Source organism: Beta vulgaris, chromosome 8 (genome assembly GCF_026745355.1).
Source record: "Beta vulgaris subsp. vulgaris cultivar EL10 chromosome 8, EL10.2, whole genome shotgun sequence".
In the NCBI taxonomy this organism is placed as follows: domain Eukaryota; kingdom Viridiplantae; phylum Streptophyta; class Magnoliopsida; order Caryophyllales; family Amaranthaceae; genus Beta; species Beta vulgaris.
Genome location: NC_079209.1, coordinates 42,845,427 through 42,867,669, shown reverse-complemented (window position 1 = coordinate 42,867,669; position 22,243 = coordinate 42,845,427). Strand labels below are relative to the sequence as shown.

Genomic DNA, 22,243 nt, shown 5'->3' with positions numbered 1-22,243 from the left:
TATATAAGATTTCCATATGATGGTTAGAATAAATTGTAATGATTAAATTATTGTATTATAGAAGACTATTCTATTATAAATAATTGGAAGAAAAAAAAGTCGGATGAGGTTCGGAGTCGGATGTTCGGATTTTAAGTCGGATGTCCGGATTTTAAGTCGGGTCGGATCTCGAAGTCGGATGTTCGGATTTTAAGTTGGGTCGGAGTCGGATTTTCAAAGTTGGATGTTGGAGTCGGATTTTCAAAGTTGGGTGTCGGAGTCGGACTCAGATTTAAAATCCGACTTTCTGTAGGATCGGAGTCGGATCATGCATAATCCGGTCCAAGTCCGACCCGTTGCCATTCCTAATGTTGACCATGCTGCCACCCAGTTTCCATCACCATAACAATTGAAACCTCTCCCTCCACCACAATTCCATAACATGTTCCTACCATTAGCACACCAAATTATGTTCCCCCTTCGCTACATCTAACCTTCTTACTCCTCCTATCTATCAAACTACAACTCAACCCTCTCCCTCAAAACCCTCCTCCTCATACTTACTACCTTTCACTGTTCTTCCTTTTAAGAGACAAGGCCCCCCTCTATGAGCTTCTATATGACATGGCCTAAGACAAGATTACCCTCCACTAAGGTGTGGAAGGAGTTCATACCCAAGCTAGTTCCCTTCACACTCATTTAGCTACTATCTTCAAGGGAACATATGTTCTGATTGACTCCTTCAACAAACTAAACTTTGCGGTGATTTAGTTGTACACCAAGGTGGAGATCGTATAAAATGATTAAAGGGACTCGTTCAACAAGTGGCTGCCAATCATGTTATGGTCTTGGAGAAATTGGAAGAAGTGGTTGTGGAGGAAACTGTCACCGAGGATGTTCTACTTCATCATCCCCACCTGCTCGTTAGAATATTGTTAGTGATTTTAGACAAGCTTTAAAACCCTAGTCTTGCAAGTGTACAAGACTTAGTAGTAAGTGATAAATAATAGGGTATCGTATTCACAGGGAACAGTTGAGTAATATTAAATCTAATGTCTACTAATTTTATCCTAAATAGTGATATAATGATTTGTTTGTAAATTAATCAAACTAATATGAAATAAATAATAAACAAATAAACTTGGCATAAAAAGTGAATTGGTCAATAATATAAAATCTAGGACAGTCGAATCCACCACTAATAATATGACTAATAGATTAATAAAAATGAGAATTAATAGGTTTATCAAGTGTCCTAAACTACAAGCCGGAATACTCACAAAAATAGTATTGTGATTAATTAGGTGACATAACTTATCTAATCAAAGCACAAATTATTCAACTTTTTAACCACAAATCATCAAATACCATTGCATAACATCACGCTTTGAACTACAAGAGTAAAGTATGTAAATTTGATAACAATAAAACCAATAATCAATTCTACAAGAACGATTATCAACTTATATTGCAAACAATAATCAACCGAATAATAATCTCAATAGTTGTGCAATCATAAACCAAATATCAATTCCCAAACACCATTAAATTACCAATTCATACTAAGAGGGTTTCATCTAAGTCCTAGAAAAATAAATTAGCTACTCATAATTGAAGAGAACATCACCCAATTATAAGAAACCATGGTCGGAATTTCTGATTGAGGGCTTCTCATTTGCTGCGAACTACTTCGTCCCCTCTCCTTCCTTCCGTGCTGTTGTTGCTGCCTGTCTTCTCTTTTTTTCCCCAAACAACTAGTTATTAGGCCCGGGCTATGCCCCGGGTAAGAAAAATTTCATTTATTAATATTCTACTTTGATATGATATCACTAATTACAACTTGGTCTAATGGTTAAAACTTTAGTACATGAACTTGAGGTCACGGGATCAAAACCTATACCATGCAATTTCTAATTTTTTTATTGTACATGGATTACATGAACTAAAACTCCCTAGGGAGAGCGCCACGTGGCACCGTTCCTGGTTTGTGCACGCCTTTTAATATATTAGTATAAATAGGGTTTTCTTCTTTTGGCTTAATGATACATCAGATCAGCCCAACCAAATCACAAGGCTTTTCATTCTTTTCTTTTATTTTTTTCTCAATTCCCCACCTTTCTTCATGTGATGTGTTTACATTGGGCTTGGCCCACTAATGCAATGGTCACTTCTATTTTTATCCAAGGAAATCTAAATTTCCTACTGCTTGTTCTTGCAACGTGACTTTGGTCAATGGTAACACCATAAATTTTCTACGAACAATTTCCATTTCAGAAAACTCTAAAATTATTATGCGCCTGCTAACATTAGATATATTATTACTAGTATAAAAAAATAGTACAGGTCAAACTAATAAATAAGCTTATAAACATAATTACTAAATAACCTATAAAAATGATTAAAACCCACAACTTTTAGTTTATAATAGTTATTAGGCCCGGGCTATGCCCCGGGTAAGAAAATTTTCATTTATTAATATTGTACTTTGATATGATATCACTAAATACAACATGGTCTAGTGGTTAAAATTTAGTACATGAACTTGAGGTCACGGGATCAAAACCTATATTATGCAATTTTTATTTTTTTTATTGTACATGGATTACATGAACTAAAACTCCCTAGGGAGAGCGCCACATGGCACCGTTCCTGGTTCACGTACGCCTTTTAATATATTAGTATAGATACTAATAAGAAACTAGTAAGAGGGAATAAGAAGGTTATAATATATAATAATTTATACTTATCAAATATTTCTTTCTGTTCCCTCTTGATCATCTCCTTATGATTTCTCTTTTTATGTTTTTTTTTTTTTTTTTGTATCTTTTCTTTCTCTTTTTCCTTAACTTGTATTTCTCTTTCCTAAATCGCATTTAGATGGATCATATTATAAGATTGTAGTTTGAGCAATTTCATTCCCTACTCTTGCTAACCAAAATTTCCCACACTTTGATATTGTGATTGTATTCCTACTTTGACTTCTAACTGCATCTGAAGTATCTTTTTGAAGATGACAAAGAGGGAAAATATATAAGGCAAATTACTTCTGATCATTCTTTATGGATTATGTCTTTCTCTTTATATTTGTTTTGGTAACAATTGAAGATGGTTTGATTAATCATATACTCTTAATTTTTATTTTTCTTTAAAGTTTGCCTTTGTTGTCATCCTCGAAAAAGGGAAATTGGCGACCCTTCGTTTTAAAGATGACATATAAGAATGACAAATTTATTTGGAATAATATTCTACAAGTGTTTAATATAGTGAAACAGGTTTGTCAAGGACAATGAGGGTTCAAGGAGTACTAGACTTCAAAAGACTTGATGAAGCTGTAACACCCCTAGGTACGGTGTCCAGGAGCCCACTAGTAGATATTGTCCTATTTAGCCCGCAAGGATTTGCTTTGGTGCAAAACCGAAGTTCTACCCAAAAGGCCTCTACTAAGTTGAGGTGTCCACCTCTTAATAAAGAAGGCTTTATTATGCTAAACTTCTGATGTGGGATAGCCAAGATATTGGGCACCTTCTCCCCTCCTTTGAAGAGCATGCGTCCCCGTAGGCATTACAAAACACCGGAATGGGCCCTGGCTGGGACATCATCTATAACACCCCTAAGTATACTAGAGCTGACTAGTACATATTGTCCTCTTTGGGCCCTAGCCCATAGGATTCATTTTGGTTCAAAACCGAAGTTCTATTTAAAAGGCCTCTATTTGTTCTCCTCAATTTTCGATGTGGGACAACCTAGATGTTAGGCACCTTCTCCCCTCCTTTAAAGAGCATGCGTCCCCGTAGGCCCGGAATAGGTCACGACCCTAATACCATCCACATCAGAACTTGAGAAGAACAAATTAAAAGCTTCTTTATTAAGAGGTGGACACCTCAACCTAGTAGAGGCCTTTTGGGTAGGACTTCGATTCTGCATCAAAACAAATTCTTGGAGGCTAGGGCCCAAAGAGGAAAATATCTACTGATAGGCTCCTGCACACCTAGGTGTATTACGAAAGTGGAGTTCCAAAAGTCACCAGTTGATATTAGGAACATCTGTAAGGAACAAGCAACAAGCTAGAATAAAGAGTTCTTCCTAAAATTAGGAACACATCGGTTTCTAATATAAGGAATCAATAATGTTAGAATAAGAGTAGTTAGTTGGCACTGTCAAGTACTCCCTCCGTTTCCTAAAGATCTTCCTACATACTGTTCCTACAGATACCAAGGAAAATCAAGTTGTGTGGGGCATGGTGTGAGTAAAGTAAGAGAGAGAAAGGGGTTAGATAAATAAACAAATAAAAAGGGGTTAAAGTAGGAGAGAGAAAGGGAGTAAAATTAAATTAATAATGTAATGGTGGACCATATGTAGTGACATGAGAGGGTAAATAGGAAAATTTGTTTTGCCAAATAAGGAATAAAGCAAAAAAGGGAAGATCTTTTTGGAAACACCCTTAAACGGAAAGAGGGAAGATCTTTAGGAAACGGAGGGAGTAACATGCTTAGAATAAAATCAATTGTTTAAATTTATGTTTTGGTTTTGATAAAAGTTAAAGATTTTATTTTAGCGTTTTAATCTTTGTGTTAAATAAAATCTTATCTTTATCGATTTTATAATTTATCTCAAGTAACTTGTTATGAAAATAATTTCTATTCTAATTGACCGAATTATGATATATATTACTTGAGTTTGTTAAAAATGATTTTATCCAACGATATTTAAATTTTTTTTTAAAAAAAATCTAATTTTAGGTTTTAAAAAGAAGTTATTTTATTTTAGGAAAAAGATAAGTAATGAGTTACTTAGACATAAGTTATGTTTACTCGTTTGAACTTACTCATCTATAGATAACTTACTAATATATCATTCTAAGCAGCACTGACTACAAGTTTTAGAGAGCAAACATTTTCATAGTGTCAGTGCCATTGACTAATCTGATACTTATTAATGTTCCTTTTGTTTTGTTATGAGTTTTTCTTTGTATTTATCCATTGATTGTAAAAGTTTAGGGTTGGGATTTTGAGAGAAGTTGTGTATTAACGAGAGGACTTTGAGTGAAGTTAAAAGAGAGAGTATCAACAATTGAGGGACTATTGTGAGATTAATGTTCCTAGTGGAATGAGAGAAGGAACTCTAGAGAAATAAGTTGTACTGGATTGTTGACATATTGAAAGAGTTTTGTTTAAAATCCCTTGGGTCGAGGTTTTTACTTCTTATAAGGTCTATGAAGATTTTCCTTGTTAAATCCCTTGTATCTTTACTTTGGTTTTCTTGTTGTTCTCTAAATTCCACGAAAATTCCGCATTGTTCCCAACAACATAACTCACCCCTCTTATATTGTTCCTACTTAAATAACAACATATATACATAGTTGTTCCCTTTTTTTTTGGTGAACTAGAGAATAGCATTAAGTTAAATATTTATGGCCAATGAGCCTATTACAGTCCGATAGTAGGAGTACATGGCAATAATCAAGTATAATTGGAAGTAGCCTAACTAAAAAAAAAGGTCTTCCCAATTACAAGTTTACTTAACTATTGCATCCGTAGTTTTATTTTCATTCTTCCTTTTTTTTTTTTGGTGAATAAAGAGGGAGCAACCCCATACAGCACTAGGCTAAATAAAACAAAGCTAAGACTAACAAAAGAAGAGAAAACGAACTAACAAAACAACAACCGAAAGCAACGACACTAAAACAAAAACGAAAACACATAGCTAATCCCACCAACTACCGGACACCACCCTGTGGGCTCCCCTCTCGACCTTAAGGAACCCATCTTGGCCATGCCACTCCCCCTATATCCACCAATAAAACAGCATGAAGATCCTTCGGGACCGCCTCTAACAGCACAAACTTTTGATGCAAATCCACACCAAAATTCGCGAGCCAATCAGCAGCCCTGTTAGCTTCACGATAACAATGAGTGACCTTTACCTCCCACTTCTTCTGGTTGATAAAAGCCACACATTTTCTGATAAGATGAATAAAAGGAGAGCGAGAAGGAGGATCTCCTTCAAGCAGATGAGCAACCACCTCCGAGTCAACCTCCACATGGACTTTCCGGTGTCCACCATTCCAAGCCATCGACAACCCTCGTAACACCGCAATCAACTCTGCTCTAGTACAAGAACAAACTCCGCAATTAACTACAAACGCCTCAAACAACTCTCCACGATGGCCCCGAATTAGCCCACCCGCTCCTGCTGGCCCCGGATTACCTTTTGCTGCACCGTCTGTATTCAGTTTGACCCAACCCACCCTAGGGTGTCGCCTGCGAATATACGATTCCACCCTTGTAGCACGTTGAGTAGCTTGCGGGTCTTCCTGTCGCATCATTGCGACCTCAATTTGTTTGAACCTTGCAAAAATAAAGCTAAGTTGATCCACCAGAATTTTAGGAGACGGATTGAAACTTATTTTATTCCTCCATTTCCACAACCACCAACATGTTATGGTGAATATCCTACTCCCCACCTCCCCATCCACAACCGAAACCCCACTGAGATTATGTGCCAGCCAATTTTTTAACGTTCCCCACCACTTAGTATCATCAGTTCGAACCCCAAGTTGATGCCAAAGAATTCTCGCCACCGGACAATCTCGAAGAATATGCAATGTACTCTCTTCAACCTCACCACAAGTGAAGCATCTAGGGTCATCCGTTAAATGGGGAATGAAGTGATTACCATTTGACATGATCCGATCTTGATAGCTTAACCACATAAAGAAACGCATTCGTTGCGGCACCTGTAATTTCCAAATCACTTTCCAGGTCCCATCCACTTGAATCACTTCGTCTACCTTCATCTGGACCAATTTCATTGCGGACCCAAGCGTAAATCCCCGGAAGGTGACCCATTCCAGAAAACTTCATCAATAGCCTCTTAATCTTCAATTAAATCAAATGCTGCTATTTTCTGAAGCAGTTCAGCAGACAAATAGTTCGCAAACTGGTCCACCATCCATCCCACTTGGGGGTCCCACATCTCTTTAACCGTGACATCCTGGAGATGCAAAGGGGGTTCCACAATAGCAAGCTCAATAAGCGGTCTGTTACAAGCCCACTTGTGGTGCCAGAAAAACGTTCTTGCTCCATTCCCCGCCGCCATATTTATTCCTTTGCGAACAACATCTACATTGCTAATAATTCCCCGCCATGCATTAGAAGCATTTCTCCGCACTTGAAACATATCCATGTCACATCTATTGTCATAGTATTTGGCTCTGAGCACCCGAGACCACAAGGACATTGGTTCCGCTAATAATCTCCACCCTAATAGACTTTATTCCAAGGCCTCATTCACACTTTGATTTATTAACCGACTCCCAAGATACCAAGTGCACCTTCTTCTCTCCTTCCAACTCACCCCACAAAAAACTTTTATTGCGCCTATCAATGTCATCACAAGTGGAGCGCGGGAGTTTAGTGTACTGCATAGTATAGTAAGGGATAGCATTAAGCGTAGATTGAATCAAAGTTGCTCTGCCTGCCATTGATAAGGTTTTCGTCTTCCACCCAGTAAATTTTCCATTAATCTTCTCAATAAGATATTGGTACTCTCTCTTTGTTGTTCGCTCATGAATTGTCGGAACTCCCAAATACTTTCCTAAGTCCGTAGTAATATCCATCCCCAACTTCCTGCTTATCTCATCTTGAACATCCAACTTGGTATTCGGAGAAAAAAATATTTTGGACTTATCTGTATTGACCTTGCTCCCTGAGGCCTCGCACAAAACTCGGAAGACACTTTTGTAATACCTCCACCTGGTCCATAGAAGCTTCACAAAATAAAATTAAATCGTCCGCAAACGCTAGACTAGAAAGCGCAAGACCATTTCTACTAGCCCGAACCGGTTTCCACGAGCCAAGCCTAACTTCTCTGTCAATAATATGAGCTAACCTCTCCATACAAATGACATAAAAGTAGGGAGATAATGGATCTCCTTGCCTTATTCCTCGAGTAGGTCAAAAGGCTTCCATGGGCTCACCATTCCACAAAATACTCAGTTGAACCGATTCAATGCATCTCATAACTACGTCCACCATAACTTGCGGCAACCTAAGCTCAAAAAGGGACTCTCTAATAAAACTCCAATGTAATCTATCATTTGCTTTTTCAAAATCTATTTTAACTATCATAGAGCCCCTCTTTCCTTGTTTGCCACGCATAGAATGCAACACCTCTTGAACAATAATCACATTATCTGTTATCTGACGCTTCGGAACAAAGCTACATTGGGTTGGGGAAATAAGATCGGGAAGAATTGGTTTCAGGTGGTTAACAATTACTTTTGTTACCAACTTATAAACAATATTGCACAACCCAATAGGACGGAATTGATTTGGTCTGCTCGGGACTTCCGTCTTTGGAATTAAAACCAAAAAAGCATCGTTTAATCCTTCTGGGAATTTACGACTAGTCAATACATCTTCCACTAATCTTGTAACATTCGGTCAAAACCAGGTTCCAAAACTTTTGATAAAACACCGATTGGAACCCATCAGGGCCAGGGGCCTTGTAAGGTTTCATGTCCTTTAGCGTAGCTAGGACCTCACAGGAGCTAAAGGGACGAGCTAATTTTTCTCTCTCTTCCGTCGATATCTCCGGGAAATAATCTCTGAGTATCGGGACGCTAGCACCACCAACATTAGGCTCCTCTTGGAAGAGCTCCTTCCAAAAGTTACGAACCATTGCCTTAACTTGGTCTCCATCAGTAATCCAATTCCCATCCGCATCCATTAGAGCATCTACTTTATTTCACTTTCTTCGAATTATCGTCGATAAGTGGAAATACCGGGTATTCCTATCCCCATCACAAATAGCATCGACCCTCGAATTCTGAAACCATAACATTTCCTTATTATTAAGCACCTCTTACATTTCACATCGGAGCTTCGTTTCAAACTTAGTTAGATACGGTTGTTGTCCTTGCGCCAGAATTTTTTGAACGCCCTCTAATCGAGCCCATAACTCCGATTTCTTGCGGAAGATGTTGTAAAATTCCTCCTTATTCCATCTTTGAATTTTTTGAGCAAATGATTTCAAGAAAGGAACAATTCGTGTTGACTCAACCCAGTGCTTCGAAACAAACTCATTAAATTTATCATGGCGCAGCCATGCTGCCTGAAAGCGGAAGGGTTTAAGCGATACTGGAATACGAGCAAACCCAGTATTACTAATGAGAATTGGACAATGGTCTGAACTAGCCTTTGGGAGGTTCCGCACCCTACCTTCTTCGAATCTCAATCTCCAACTATCATTCACTAACCCCCTATCAAGCCTGGCAGACTTGAAAGTATCCACACTATTGCCACGAAACCATGTGTGAGCTGGACCTGAGCACCCAAGATCAATCAACTCATTTTCTCAATCCAATTTGCAAAATTTCGACACCTTCTCTGCATCTCTAAACCTCCCACCCCATTCCTTTCACTCATACAGATAGTTTTGTTAAAATCACCCGCAAGCAGCCAAGGCCCCTCATACGAGCGTCTAACATTTTCTAACTCACGCCATAAATCTCTTCGAAGGCTACTATTCCGCTCGCATAAACCGCAGAAAATAACCAAGGATCCTCCCCCACTTTTTTGACTTCCAAAGTTAAGTGTTGAGAATGCGAACCATACGATGTTACTGAAATTTCTTCCACTTTCCAAAACATCCATATTCCCCCAGAATAACCTTGAGCGTCAACACGCATCTTCCCGGAGAAACCAATTCTATCACATACTCGATCAGCTTGTTCCCCACTCAAATGAGTTTCAACAAGCACTACCATAGTAGGTTGATTAATCCTAATAATCTCTTTCACAGTAGGGATCTTATTTCCTATTCCTTGAACGTTCCAAATCAATATTTTTATCGACATATTAAAACTTGGAAAAATTGGGTACCTCTCATATTCCAACAACGAAATTCTATGCATTGATTCGAGGAACATCTCCCGCAATGCCCTCATTGGCCCGTTTGTTATGAATGGCAGACCCAGTGTCATCATCAAGAAGGGCACACTGTTCTCCGGAGGGATGAAGGAGTTGATCTCCAATCGCACTCGATTGGCCGTCGGATGGGCCACAATCAGGGACGGTCCGCCCGCCTGTTGCTCCACAAACATCTCCACCGCAGGGGGAATTGTGGACACCAACGTAAGTGGGGTCGTTGGCCTGACGAATTGGTCCATTAATTGACTCTTGCAATGGGTTATGCCCACTCTCATGAACACCTTTGTTAGAAACTTGGCTACCTACCTGCTGGTTCTCCTTGCCCACTCCCCTATGAGAGGAAAGTTTGCGCATAAAACCTTTTTTAAACTTAGGGTCTCGAATAGTTTGGGCTTTGGAATGAGCTTCCCTAGGGTTCCTTATGGAATGACGAATCTCAATCTTTTCTTAATTATTATCTTTGGGCAATATTGAGATCTTATCCAAAGAAATAGCTCTAACGTCTTCTTCACAAGATTTTATCGAACAAACTTGGCCCACAATAGTCGATATTGTTTCCAAAAGATTAGTTCCTTCCTTAGTAGGAGTCTTCGCCTCACTTGTTCCCATATCACAATCCGGGTTATCCACCCTAGCCATATTCAATTGCCTCGGCTCTATTGGATCAGTCACAGAATTGATTACCCCTGGAACTTTTTCCTCAGTACGTTCGCCCCCAACAACGTCCATTTCCTCCAAATCTAAAACTTCGAACCTAGAGCCGCGTGATTCCTCACCCTTTTCCTCCAGAACTACAGAGGGCATCTTCGGACGATAAATACTTGTAGTCTTCTCTATAGCCTTCCCCTTTGGCGGGTCTCTTGTTGCATCCGAAACCCAATTTCTGTCCGAAATCTTATTTATGTTCGAAATCGACTTGGAATTACTCCTTCGGGTTGCTCTGGTCACTAACATCCATTCTCCATATTTACTGCTAACTTCTGGTCCTACTTGTTTGACCCCCGAGCCATTACCACCAATGCAGTTTGGATTTCGAGCCTCATCCTGCTGAACTGACATGTTAGCATTGGACTGGAAAGATTCACATTTATCCTCTTTGTGACCCAAGTGCCCACATTTGAAACATATCATTTTGAGTCCTTCATACTGGATTTTCCATATTCTTCCATTAAGCTTGAATTTCGACAGTAAAGGTTTGGCCAAGTCCACTTTAATACAGAACCTAACATACTGCCCTCGGTTATCTATCTTGATAACTTTACCAATTTTACTACCAATCTTATGAAAGATTAATTTATCAAAATACTCAACATAAAGATTTGGGATCCTTACCCAAGCAGTCAAGTGACGCATAAGAGCCTCATCAGCGACGAAATTAGGAATCCACTTTCGAATTGTCAAATAACTATCCCCAATCATCCATGGTCCTTGCGTCATAACAAACTCATAGTCCTCCAAACTGGTGAAACGAATAACAAAGAACGCATGTCCTACATCAGTTAGGGCTATATTTCCTTTTAGTTGCCATTTAAATCGCAAACGACGCATTAGCACTTCATACCCCATTTTCTTGTCAAAGAGCTTGATGATAATAGCATTCTTCCATGGATATCTGATGCGTCTTTTATCGGCCTTGGATAACACAATATTAGGGCAATTCTCATCATCCCCCTCTGATTCTGGCTCAGTATCATCATTAGATATGAATTCCTCTTCCATTTCACTATTCTCAAACAATGGGTTCACAACTCTTCCAAAAGATTGGGTCATCTGACTATATGATTTGCGATTATCGAGTCCCACCACTGGTGGAGCTTCCATTTCCATATCATGATTTACCGCTTCTATGTGCCGTTTGAATTTTTTATTGGATCTCTGGAGGAGATCGTTCTCTTCGCTTGACAGGGCCATTGCCCTATCGCCTCCGCTAGAGAGGTTTGGTTTTTTATTTTTATTTTTTTTTTTTTTTTTAAGACACTAAACAACCTTAGAGTCATAAAGGAAAATAATCGAGCTCGATATTGACCAACAAGGCCGGCCAATGGCCTGTGTAAACAGACCATTAGCACAGGGCCCTGAAATTTTGAGGGCCCAATTCTGCAGCCCAACTTTTTTTTAAAAAAAATAAATTAATTCTCTGTCTTCTTTCTTTCTATCGCGTGCAAACTGCTAATATCAACCAAACCACGTTCTTCTCTAACTTCCCTTATTTTCTTTACGATTTTCAGAAAAAATCTTCTAAATTTTTAATTTCTCAATTTCTCCTAACAACTTCCCAAAATTCTCTCACTCATTCCTTATCAACCGTTGCGAAAAATATGAAAATATCAATTGTGATTTCTCCATCCAATCTGCAATTAACGGCTTATTTTTTTCCCTCTATATATATTTCTAACTCATTTCTATTTTTTCATCAATTATCAATTAGAGTTCTGACCCAAAAGAAATTGAAATTCATATCTTCAACTTTTTGTTTTTTTTTTTATTTCTGGAAATTTGGGGTTTTATTTCTGGAAATTTAGGGAAGAAAAGGAACCAGATTCGATTTTAAAGGTATACTGCTATTTTCTCTTGTGCAATATGGTAGCTTTTTAATTTGGAAGATCTAATTATTTGGGTAATTGGGTGACTGTAACTCTGTAATACATATCAACTTATTTCAGTTTTCTTTTTTATGCATCAATTCACTATACTTTACGAAGAAAGAAATTGAAAGAATTTTTTCTACGATTTCGGGAAATTGGGTGTTTCGGACTAATTTTACTAAAGTATTATATCTTGTAATCATGGAAGCTAATGGTGGCCTTTGATTCTTGTCTTTAATTTTCCAATTTTATCTCTTGCAGATCCAGAGACATTCACTATGGTATAATTCGTAGTTACAAATGATTCAGGTTGGAATATACTTGGTTTTGCAGCAACTCATGCTTAGAAGACCAATCAATCAATCATGATGTGCCATTGTGTCGTATACCAATTACCAGGTAACCTGAGATTCTGTTTTTTCTTTTGCTTAATTCTATTTTTTGCTTTATCTAAATTACATTTGCTACATGTGATGTTATGATGTATCCAATTCTCTGTGCAATTCAATGATTCATGGTGCATGAATGCCTATTTCTTTGACTTGTGTTTTTTCCTTTCCAGATGTTTTTGCTTCCTATTTAATTGTTGTTTGCATTCCTTTCAATTATAATAATGGCAGCTTGGTATTTGCTTTGCGGCATGGTGATGGACTGAAGCTATTTGGGTTCAATTTTCTTTGAATTCTATGGATGTTGTGTGCTGCTCAATGAACTTTGTTGATGTGAGAAGGGGGAAGGAGAGGAGTAATTTAAGATTTGAGTCTAGTGTCAACATTTGCGTCCTCAAAATATTAAGAATTATTATGATTGGTTGTTGGTGTTTTTGTTAGCCTTAATCTAAATATGTTCGATATATATGCTGATATGTTATTTTGTGACTTTTGTTTCTCTTACTTGGATCATTGTTGCTCCCATTGATCTTTTGCCAGAATAGTTTACTAGAAAGGGTATTTTATAATTTTAAGAATTAATGGTGTTGTGTATGTTTTAATGAGGTTTTTTTCTTTGATTTCTTAGGTTGAAATTATTGGTTAATAATTGATTAATTGGGGAATATTCATCACATTTGGAGTATTATTGCTTAATTGTCAGGTTGTTTCGCTCCTTTTTTTTCACTTTTATTTACGTCTTAGATTGTTTATTGTGTGTTTTACACCTTAATTGTTTTTTTCCCTATGCCTCCTAAAACTAGAAAGTATGAATCTGGGTATGAAAAACGTAAGAAAAAAAAAGGCTTGAGGAGTTAACTCAATCCCAAAAAGGAGCTCTTGATAAATTTATTATAAAAGAGCCTTATATTAATGTTGATAATCAAAATATCGAGAAGGAAAATGATGAAGTTCTTGAAAATGAGGTTACTAACGAGAATGTTGATATGGAGAATCAAAATGTGGACTCAAAAAATAGAGGTGATATGCCTATTGAAAATGATAATTTGGATAATCAAAATGTTGTTTCTAACAATGACTGTGATGAGGATTGGGAGGATAATAGTAATGATAATGAAAAGCAAGCAACCCCATTTGAACCTTTGGTTTATATATTTGATCCAAGAAACTGGGATGTCCTTGATTCTAAAATGATTGATGTATTAGTAATGAAAGGTCCTAAAAGAGATCTTTCTATTGTGAAAGGTCCTAAAGATAAATTTTCTAGACGATTTACTTTAATTTATACACTAGAGTTTTATCTAATGGGGAGAAATGCAATAGAGATTCACTTGTCTATTCAAAAGAGATTGATAAAGTATTTTGTTTTTCTTGTAAGGTTTTCAAAAGAGGGATTGGTAGAGGTCAATTGACGAACCAGGGTTTTAGTGATTGGGCACATATTGGTGGAAGACTTAGAGAGCACGAGACAGACATGTAACATGTCAATAATATGGCTATTTGGTTTGAGCTGCGTTTGAGGCTAAATAAGAATGAAACTATAGATAAAACAGCTCAAAATCTAATTGAAAAAGAGAAAGAGCACTGGAAGAATGTTATGAAAATAATCATTTCAATAGTGAAATTCCTTGCTAAACATAATTTGGCCTTTCAGGGTTCTAAAGAGAAAGTAGTTTAAGTTTTCGTGGATTCAATTTGTAAGAATATAACCGTATTTTGATAATTTTTTTAATACATATTTTTTTATTATGAAAATTTCATTTTTCTAAATATAAGGGGCCCAATTTTTAAGATTAGAACAGGGCCTCTAAAATGTTTAAGACGACCCTGTTGACCAACATGGTCATGTGGTATAGAAAATGGATGTGTCAAGTTATACAGAAGCAAGCAAAGCATTCTGATATAGGGATTCAGGTCAACATGTTTATGTTGATATGGAAATGGCTATGTCTTGTCTATAGCGCGCATAACTCAAATTCAAATGATTATCACTCTTATTTTGCTGCTTTATTTAGAGTGTGTGAAATATAGTAAGAAAATCTTCTGATTATCTATATATTTAGATAGAATTGAACTTGAAGTCTTAAAAATCTTTGCAAAGATTGTGGGCTTATCATTTGAGCTAGAAAGGAACGAAAAAACTACAGAATAGATTAAACAATCTGATCGACCCACATAAAGTTCACAAAGCTCTCAAACTTAAAGGCATTCGATAGTTTTGATCACTAGGCGGTAATATTGGAATTAATAGTTTAGATGTTGACAGGGTCCTTTAAGAAAGTTAACTTGATTGATTTTATTTTATTGAAAGTATATAACAATGTTATAGGGTTTTCTCTCCATGGTGAAAGGGTGATTGCTTAGGGATTAAGCTAGCCATTCTCTCTCGCCGATGGGCCACTGGAAAAAACCCTAGCTTTTACCTCAAATTGAGATAGTGAAGGATAGCCAAACATATAACTTAAACGATAAAAAACAGAATCCGAGAATTCGCAAAGCAATTTAATAATAACGCAAAAGAAAGCTTCTTGGTCATACCTCACTTGCGGTTTAAGCTGCAATTGACGACATTAATGAAGCTTTTAGAGCTCATAAAATAATCCCTAGAGCTTGTAATACGACTATAAGAACTCCCCCAGTGAGCACTACTTCAACTCCTGAGGTAGCGCATAACAACACCCCTGAGAGGCCTCAGCACAAACATGATGAAAATGTGGCTCATGTGAATGTTAATACAGAGACTTGAGGAAGCAGAATGAAGAAAACGGAGCTAAGAATGACAAGAGTAATCTTGAAGTGGGTACTGCTAGGAGATTGGAGATGTTGTATCCACCTAAATAGGTTGATGTTGCTGTTGGTAAATACCTCATTGCTAAAGGAGCTGCCCTCAAATTTGTTCCTCCACTACTAAAAGAGGGTAAGAAAGTTACCAAACTAGATCAGGCTAGGTAGATAAACTATCTGAAGCTTGGTAACATGTTGTTATCTTGTATGTTGTGGGTCAAACTCCATCCATTGGAGCTTTAACTCGATATATAGAGCAATAATAGAATCATGTTGCTAAGCCTAAAATCTTTCTTCATGTTAAGGGTTACTTCATTATTAATTTTGCATCTGTTGACGATATAAATGAGATCTTGTATGCTGCCCTCAATTGGTGATAAAGCTCGAACACCTGATTTTGATTTCCAAGATGAAGTTTTGAGGGTTGTTCATCTTTGGATTAGGTTGTAAAGCCTACCTCTTAAAGATTGGGACCTTAAGTCTTTAGGCAGAATAAGTAACATGATAGGAGTTTCTCTTCTTGCCGATGAGCGTACTACACAACGACATAAAGTCACTTTTGCTAGGATGTTGGTTAGAGTCAATATAACTAAAGATCTACCCAAGAGTGTGTGTGTTGAGGATGCTTCAGGGAGACCTATTGGGTAAAAGATTCACTATGAGTGCGCTCCCTCTAATTGAATTAAATGTGCTACTACTGGACATGATTGTGCCAAGAAGCAGAACACAAAGTTGATTAAGAAGAAGGAGGGTGCTAAAATTACTCATAAGCGGGTTTAATTAAGCCACACACCCAACACCTATCATGAATAAAATTAACCGGGGTATACAAACTAAGGGAAACAGTTAGGACAAAATTAAAGTAGGGATCGATGAATCACCACTGTGAATGAAATTATTACTCAGCCATCTGGTGATAATGTATGTCACAAGAGGCTAGCTGCACCTCTAACAGAAGCTCTAATTAGGAACATTATTACTAGAAACAAGAAGGGGAAGGATGTTATGGAAATTGAATGGCCTAGTGTTGTTACTCACATTGTGGATGAGGTTGAAGGTAGCACATTCACAATCTCCATAGGTTATTGATTATGTTTACTTGAAATGTGAGTGGGTTGAATAACCTTGCTAAATTAGGTGAAATAAAGAATTTTATGGGAAGTATCACATTTCTCTGATGGCTTTGCTTGAAACTAAAGTTCAACCTCATAATAAGGGTAAAATTTTGAAAAAACATTAGCAATGGGTGGAAGTAGGTGCATAATTACGAAGCTTCTGATAAGGCTAGAATACCGATTGCTTGGAATTCTACTTCTATTACTCTTCATATTATGCACAAGACCTCTCAACTTATTCATTGTTGTGTTGGAGATAAGCATACTGGTGATCAGTGGATGTGTTTTTTTGTGGTGTATGGCTTACAAACTGTGGAAGATAGAAGAAGTTTATGGATGGATCATAGTAATATAAACAAAAGTATTGGTGACCCATAGTGTATCATGGGTGACTTTGATGTTGTCTTATCTTCAAAAGATAGGATCAATGGGCTTCTTGTCTCATCTTATGAAACTCAGGACTTTAGCCACCTACTTATTACCTCTGAATTTAGTAAATATAAGTCTTGTGGCCATTTTTTCTCTTGGTCTAACAAAGGAAATGGTGATACTAGAATCAGCTGAAGAATAGATAGATGTCTAGTTAACTCTTATTGGTTAGCTAAATATCCTAATTTGGTTGCGGGGTACATGAACCCTGGTATATGAAACCACTCACCTTTGATGCTTCAGTGTAATCACAGAAGTGCTGCTAGAGGTAGACCTTTCAAATTCTTCAACCACATGGCTGGTCATGAAAACTTCTTAGCTCTTGTGAAAGAGCAATGGCATATCAGAGTAAGAGGGAGTTGTATGATGCAGACTGTGTGGTTTGAGCTTAAAATTGTAAAATTAAGCTAAAAATTGTTGCATAAAGCTGAATTTGCAAATATGAAAGCTATGATTGACCAAGCTATGTTAGATCTTCAAGTTGTGCAATCTCAACTCCATAGCAATCCTGATTGTTCTGCTCTCTTATTCAAACTGAGAAAGATTGCACTCACTTACTTTAGAAGTTGTTGAATATTGAAGAGTATGCTTTAAGACAAAAATCAAGAATTATGTGGTTGAAACATGGTGATTCTAACACACATTTCTTCTTTCATGCAACGAAGGAAATATTTATGAATAAAAGTATTGATGAGTTGTTGAGACTGCTGGTGAAAAACTTAATAGAACTAAGGATATTGAAGCTCATGTGATCAACTTCTATCACAAGCTGCTTGATTCTACGGCTAGTAGTCTCTCTACTATTGATATTTAGCTTCTAAGGGTCAGGGCTCAGGTTAAGGCTGATGATGATGCTATGTTAGTTCGGAAAGTGACTTGGAAGGAAACTGATAAAGCTTTATGGGCCATTGATTACGATAAAGCCCCAGGTATTGATGGCTTTAATAGTCATTTCTTTATGAAAGCCATACAATATATAAAGCATGATATCGATACTACTTTAACCCAATTTTTCGAAACTGGTGTGTTGTTGCCGGAAATTAACTGTACCCTCGTTACTCTTGTCCCTAAAGTTCTAAACCCTTCTCTAGCTAACAACTTCAGACCTATTGCATGTTGTACAGTTTTGTATAAGATAATTGCTAAGATCTTGACTAGTAGAATGCAAAACATGATTTGGAATATGATTGACTTAGCTCAATCTGATTTTTATGTCTGGGAGGACTATTTCTAGCAACATCTTGCTTGCTACGGAGCTCATCAAAAAGTATAATACTAAGAATATTTCTCCTAGGTTTATGTTGAAGATCGATTTGAAAAAAGCTTGTGATTCTATAGTATGGTCCTTCCTTGAAACTGTTATGAGAGAGGTTAGCCTTCCTACTCAATTTCTAAAGTGGGTTATGACATGTGTTACTTTTGTTTCTCTCTTTATCCTCATCAATGGTGTGCCTTGCAAACCTTTTCCTGCTCAATAAGGTTATTTGAGACAAGAGGACCCTATGTCTCCTTTTCTCTTTGCCTTGGGATTGGAGTACTTATCTAGATGCTTGGGTCACTTGTAGACTAATCTAGGCTTTAACTTTCATCCTAGGTGTGAAAGACTTAGCATCACCCATTTGACGTTTGTTGATGATCTCTTGATGTTTGCTAGGGCTGACCTTAGTTCTTTGCAACTCATGGTTGATGCTTTTAACAAATTCTCAAAAGCTTTGGGTCTTGATGCTAATCTAGACAAAAGTCGCTTATAAATTGGAGGGGTTAATCTGGATCAGAGAGATATGTTTCAAAGTGTGTGAAAAATCCCCTAGGTACTTTTCCCTTTAAGTATGTAGGAGTGCCTCTTACAACTATGAAGCTTTTTTTTTATCATGAATGCAAGCCCCTGATTGACAAGACTATGGCAAGAGTGAGAGTTTGGTCAGGGAAGAAACTCTCTTATGCTGTTAGGTTGCAACTGGTTACTTCTATTCTTCATGGATTTCAGCTCTACTAGTGCCAAATCTTTGTGCTTCCTAAAAAAGTAATGAGTGAGGTTCAAAGTATTTATAAAATCTTATTGTGGACAGGAAAAAGCTCTTTTTCCAAGAAAGCTCCTATCGCTTGGAAAGCTCTCTTTTTGCCTAAAACTTGCAGGGGTTGCAACATTAAAACTTGACTCTATGGAACAAAGCAGTTCTGGCCGAGCATTTTTGGGCTAATTATCAAAAGCATGATGGTTTATGGATAAAACGGCTTCAAGTCTATTGCATCAAACATCATGACATTCTCACTATGGACATTCTTAATCTCGTGGGCTATGAAGAAGATCTTGGATAGCAGACAGATTTCCCAGGGGTTCCAAGCTATGTCCATGCTTATTGTCTCTTCTTTCTCTATTAAGAAGCTTTATGATAAGACGCAAGGTAAGCACAACCCTTTAAGGTGGAAGAGGGTTATATGCAAAAATAATGCTAGTACTAAGGGTTTATTGTTACTTGTTTAATTCTTCATGGTAAGCTTGCTACCAAAGAGAGGCTATTCACCTGGAGGTCCTTTCTGACAGCTTATGTCCTTTGTGCAATGCTGCTAGTGAGACTATCCCTTAGTTTATTTGTTTTTTGAGTGCTGTTTTTCCTATAGGCTATGGTCTGCTTGTCAATAGCACCTGAATATCCCTGTGATCAATAGACAATTTAAGGCTGAAGTTCAGGTTGTGGCTTCGAAAAGTAGAAGAAAAGCTCCCAAACCCAGTTCTATTGCATGATGTTTACTAAGACTATGTACCAGACTATGGTTTCAAAGGAATGCCAAAGTCTATGGTGGCCTTGTTCTTGATCTAGAAGCTAACTTTAAACAAATATGTTTTAGTGTTGCTAGGAGGTGCCAATATCATGTGAGACAGTTTACTTATAAAGTAGTTGTTTGTTTGTTGGTTGTGTGCGTCTGAGTTTGTTCATAGCTTTGTTTAGGGCTTGTTGTTGGTTTGCTTATTCCCAAACCCTTTCGAGAAGGTGGGAGGAACTTATTCTCTTAGGCTTGTCCTTTGTTGAAAGTTAGGTTGTATCATTTTCATTTTTTTTTTATTAAAAATATTTTTAAATTGCGAAAAAACAATAAAAATTAATTTGAGTACTATTTATGCTTGCTTTAATGTAGATGATAGATGGGATGAATAGGTTTATACTATTAGATGAGCTTGATACTAATATTGAAGAATTTTTCCTTGTATTAAATGGACAATTATTAAGAATATATCATGAAACTCATAAAATTTTCAATCTTATCCTCCAATCTTTTAGTATTCTTATTCATCTACGTATGTGATCTGAAGTTTATAGTGATTTCTACTTTGGAATTTATAATTCTACCTTCATTAGTTAACCAATAAAAAGCTATTTAAGTTCAATTACAACTTGATTCCAAAATCAATTTAACTAAGTAATGAAGCTAATCTAAATGACGATGTTTACCTTAGTTCAAGATCTCATTTCTTTCTCAATCGTTGATGCATACTTGCATCACATATTATATGATCTCAAACGTTGATGCATACTTGCATCACATATGATCTAATGCTTTCCTCAGCACGCACGACTTTAAATTCCAACGATTGTGCTAAAAGACAACCACTACACCCCATTAAAAAGTACTCCATAGAAAGGGCAAAAAAGGCGCCACAATAAAGAAAGAAAGATAAATTCCAATATGCAAGACGTTTAATCTACAGTGCTGTTTGGGGTCCACAGTATTGCAAATTTGCAACTCCCTTCTCGTTAGTCGTTACTAACTTACCAGCACATGAGAATCCCTTCAGCAACCGTAAATAATACTTCCTTTTTTTAGTTACAAAGCTTAGATTTACATAAGGGCTAAAAAGAAGAAAGAGATAGACACAATTAAAGAATTACATGTAAAAAGATAGCAGTTAGGAAATTATTCTCAGCTCTTAATATTTTCGATTTTTCTCTTTGAAAACATGAGTTATAAAAGTCAATTCTAAAACCCTTTTATAGTACATGGCTGGGACGAAAATCCTTCAAAATATATTTATCTTTTACTCCTTAATTTAAGGGATAAATCTTTTCTTTTTAGAAAATAAACTTTATCCTTTTTCATCTTTATCTTCAATTCTATAGAGATAAGTTTTCCTTAAATCAATGTTTATCTATATTTTGAATAACCAATAGATTTTCTTTTTATCTCATAGTATTTTATTATCTTAAATTCTTTTTCCAAAAGCAATTTTCGAAAATCTTATTCTTTATAAAAATTGTTTTACACGTTTTTATCAAAAACACGCACGTATTTATGAAAAAATCTTTTATATAAAACGTTTTTATTAAAACCTTGTCATTTTCAATAACATTGTTTTTCGAATGTTAATTTCCTGTTATATAGACATATAATATCAACATAATTATTTATTTCCTTAACTCTAAGAAAATAATAATTATACTAATTTTATATTTCTATATTTAGCACATAGTATAACACCTAGTTCAAGTACATTACACTTTGCATAAAGTAACAAAACTTAGGAATATAAACTTGAACTTCAATCTTGATTCTTCATTTCTTCAAAATTTTCATTATTTATTCCTTTCTCAACCATCTGTCATAAACTTTCATACTATAACATATTATATTATTTTTCTCATCATCAAAACTTAACATGCATATACACAACAAATTCCCCCTTTTTGATGATGACAAACACTAAATATAATATTATTAAGTAATCACTTTTCCCCCTCAATGTATGTGTTCCTCCTTAACATATGCATCTTTTATTCTTATTCTTATTCTTATTCCCCTTATTATCCATTTATACATTAGATTAATAGCTTTCAATTTTCTAATATCACCACATGCTCATTTTATATTCAATCCATATATCATAACATTGAAATATCTTTCTGACACACTCAAAATAGTATATAATCTCTTTTTCCCCTTTTGGCATCTTCAAAAAAGCACGAAAAGACAAAAAAAATCATCCACACAAGCATAACAATCCAAAATAAATCCAATAGCTCAACCAATCAAGC

The 22,243-nt window shown here is 36.5% G+C and overlaps 1 protein-coding gene across 1 annotated transcript; it reads left to right on the top strand.

Annotated features, from left to right (window-relative positions):
- Positions 1 to 13,871: 13,871 nt before the first annotated feature.
- LOC125492755 (uncharacterized) lies at positions 13,872 to 15,726 on the top strand. The gene is made up of 3 exons (XM_048635470.2): positions 13,872 to 14,123; positions 14,264 to 14,361; positions 15,624 to 15,726. Exons 1-3 carry the CDS (start codon positions 13,872 to 13,874, stop codon positions 15,724 to 15,726), a joined length of 453 nt encoding a protein of 150 aa, XP_048491427.2.
- Positions 15,727 to 22,243: the final 6,517 nt, after the last annotated feature.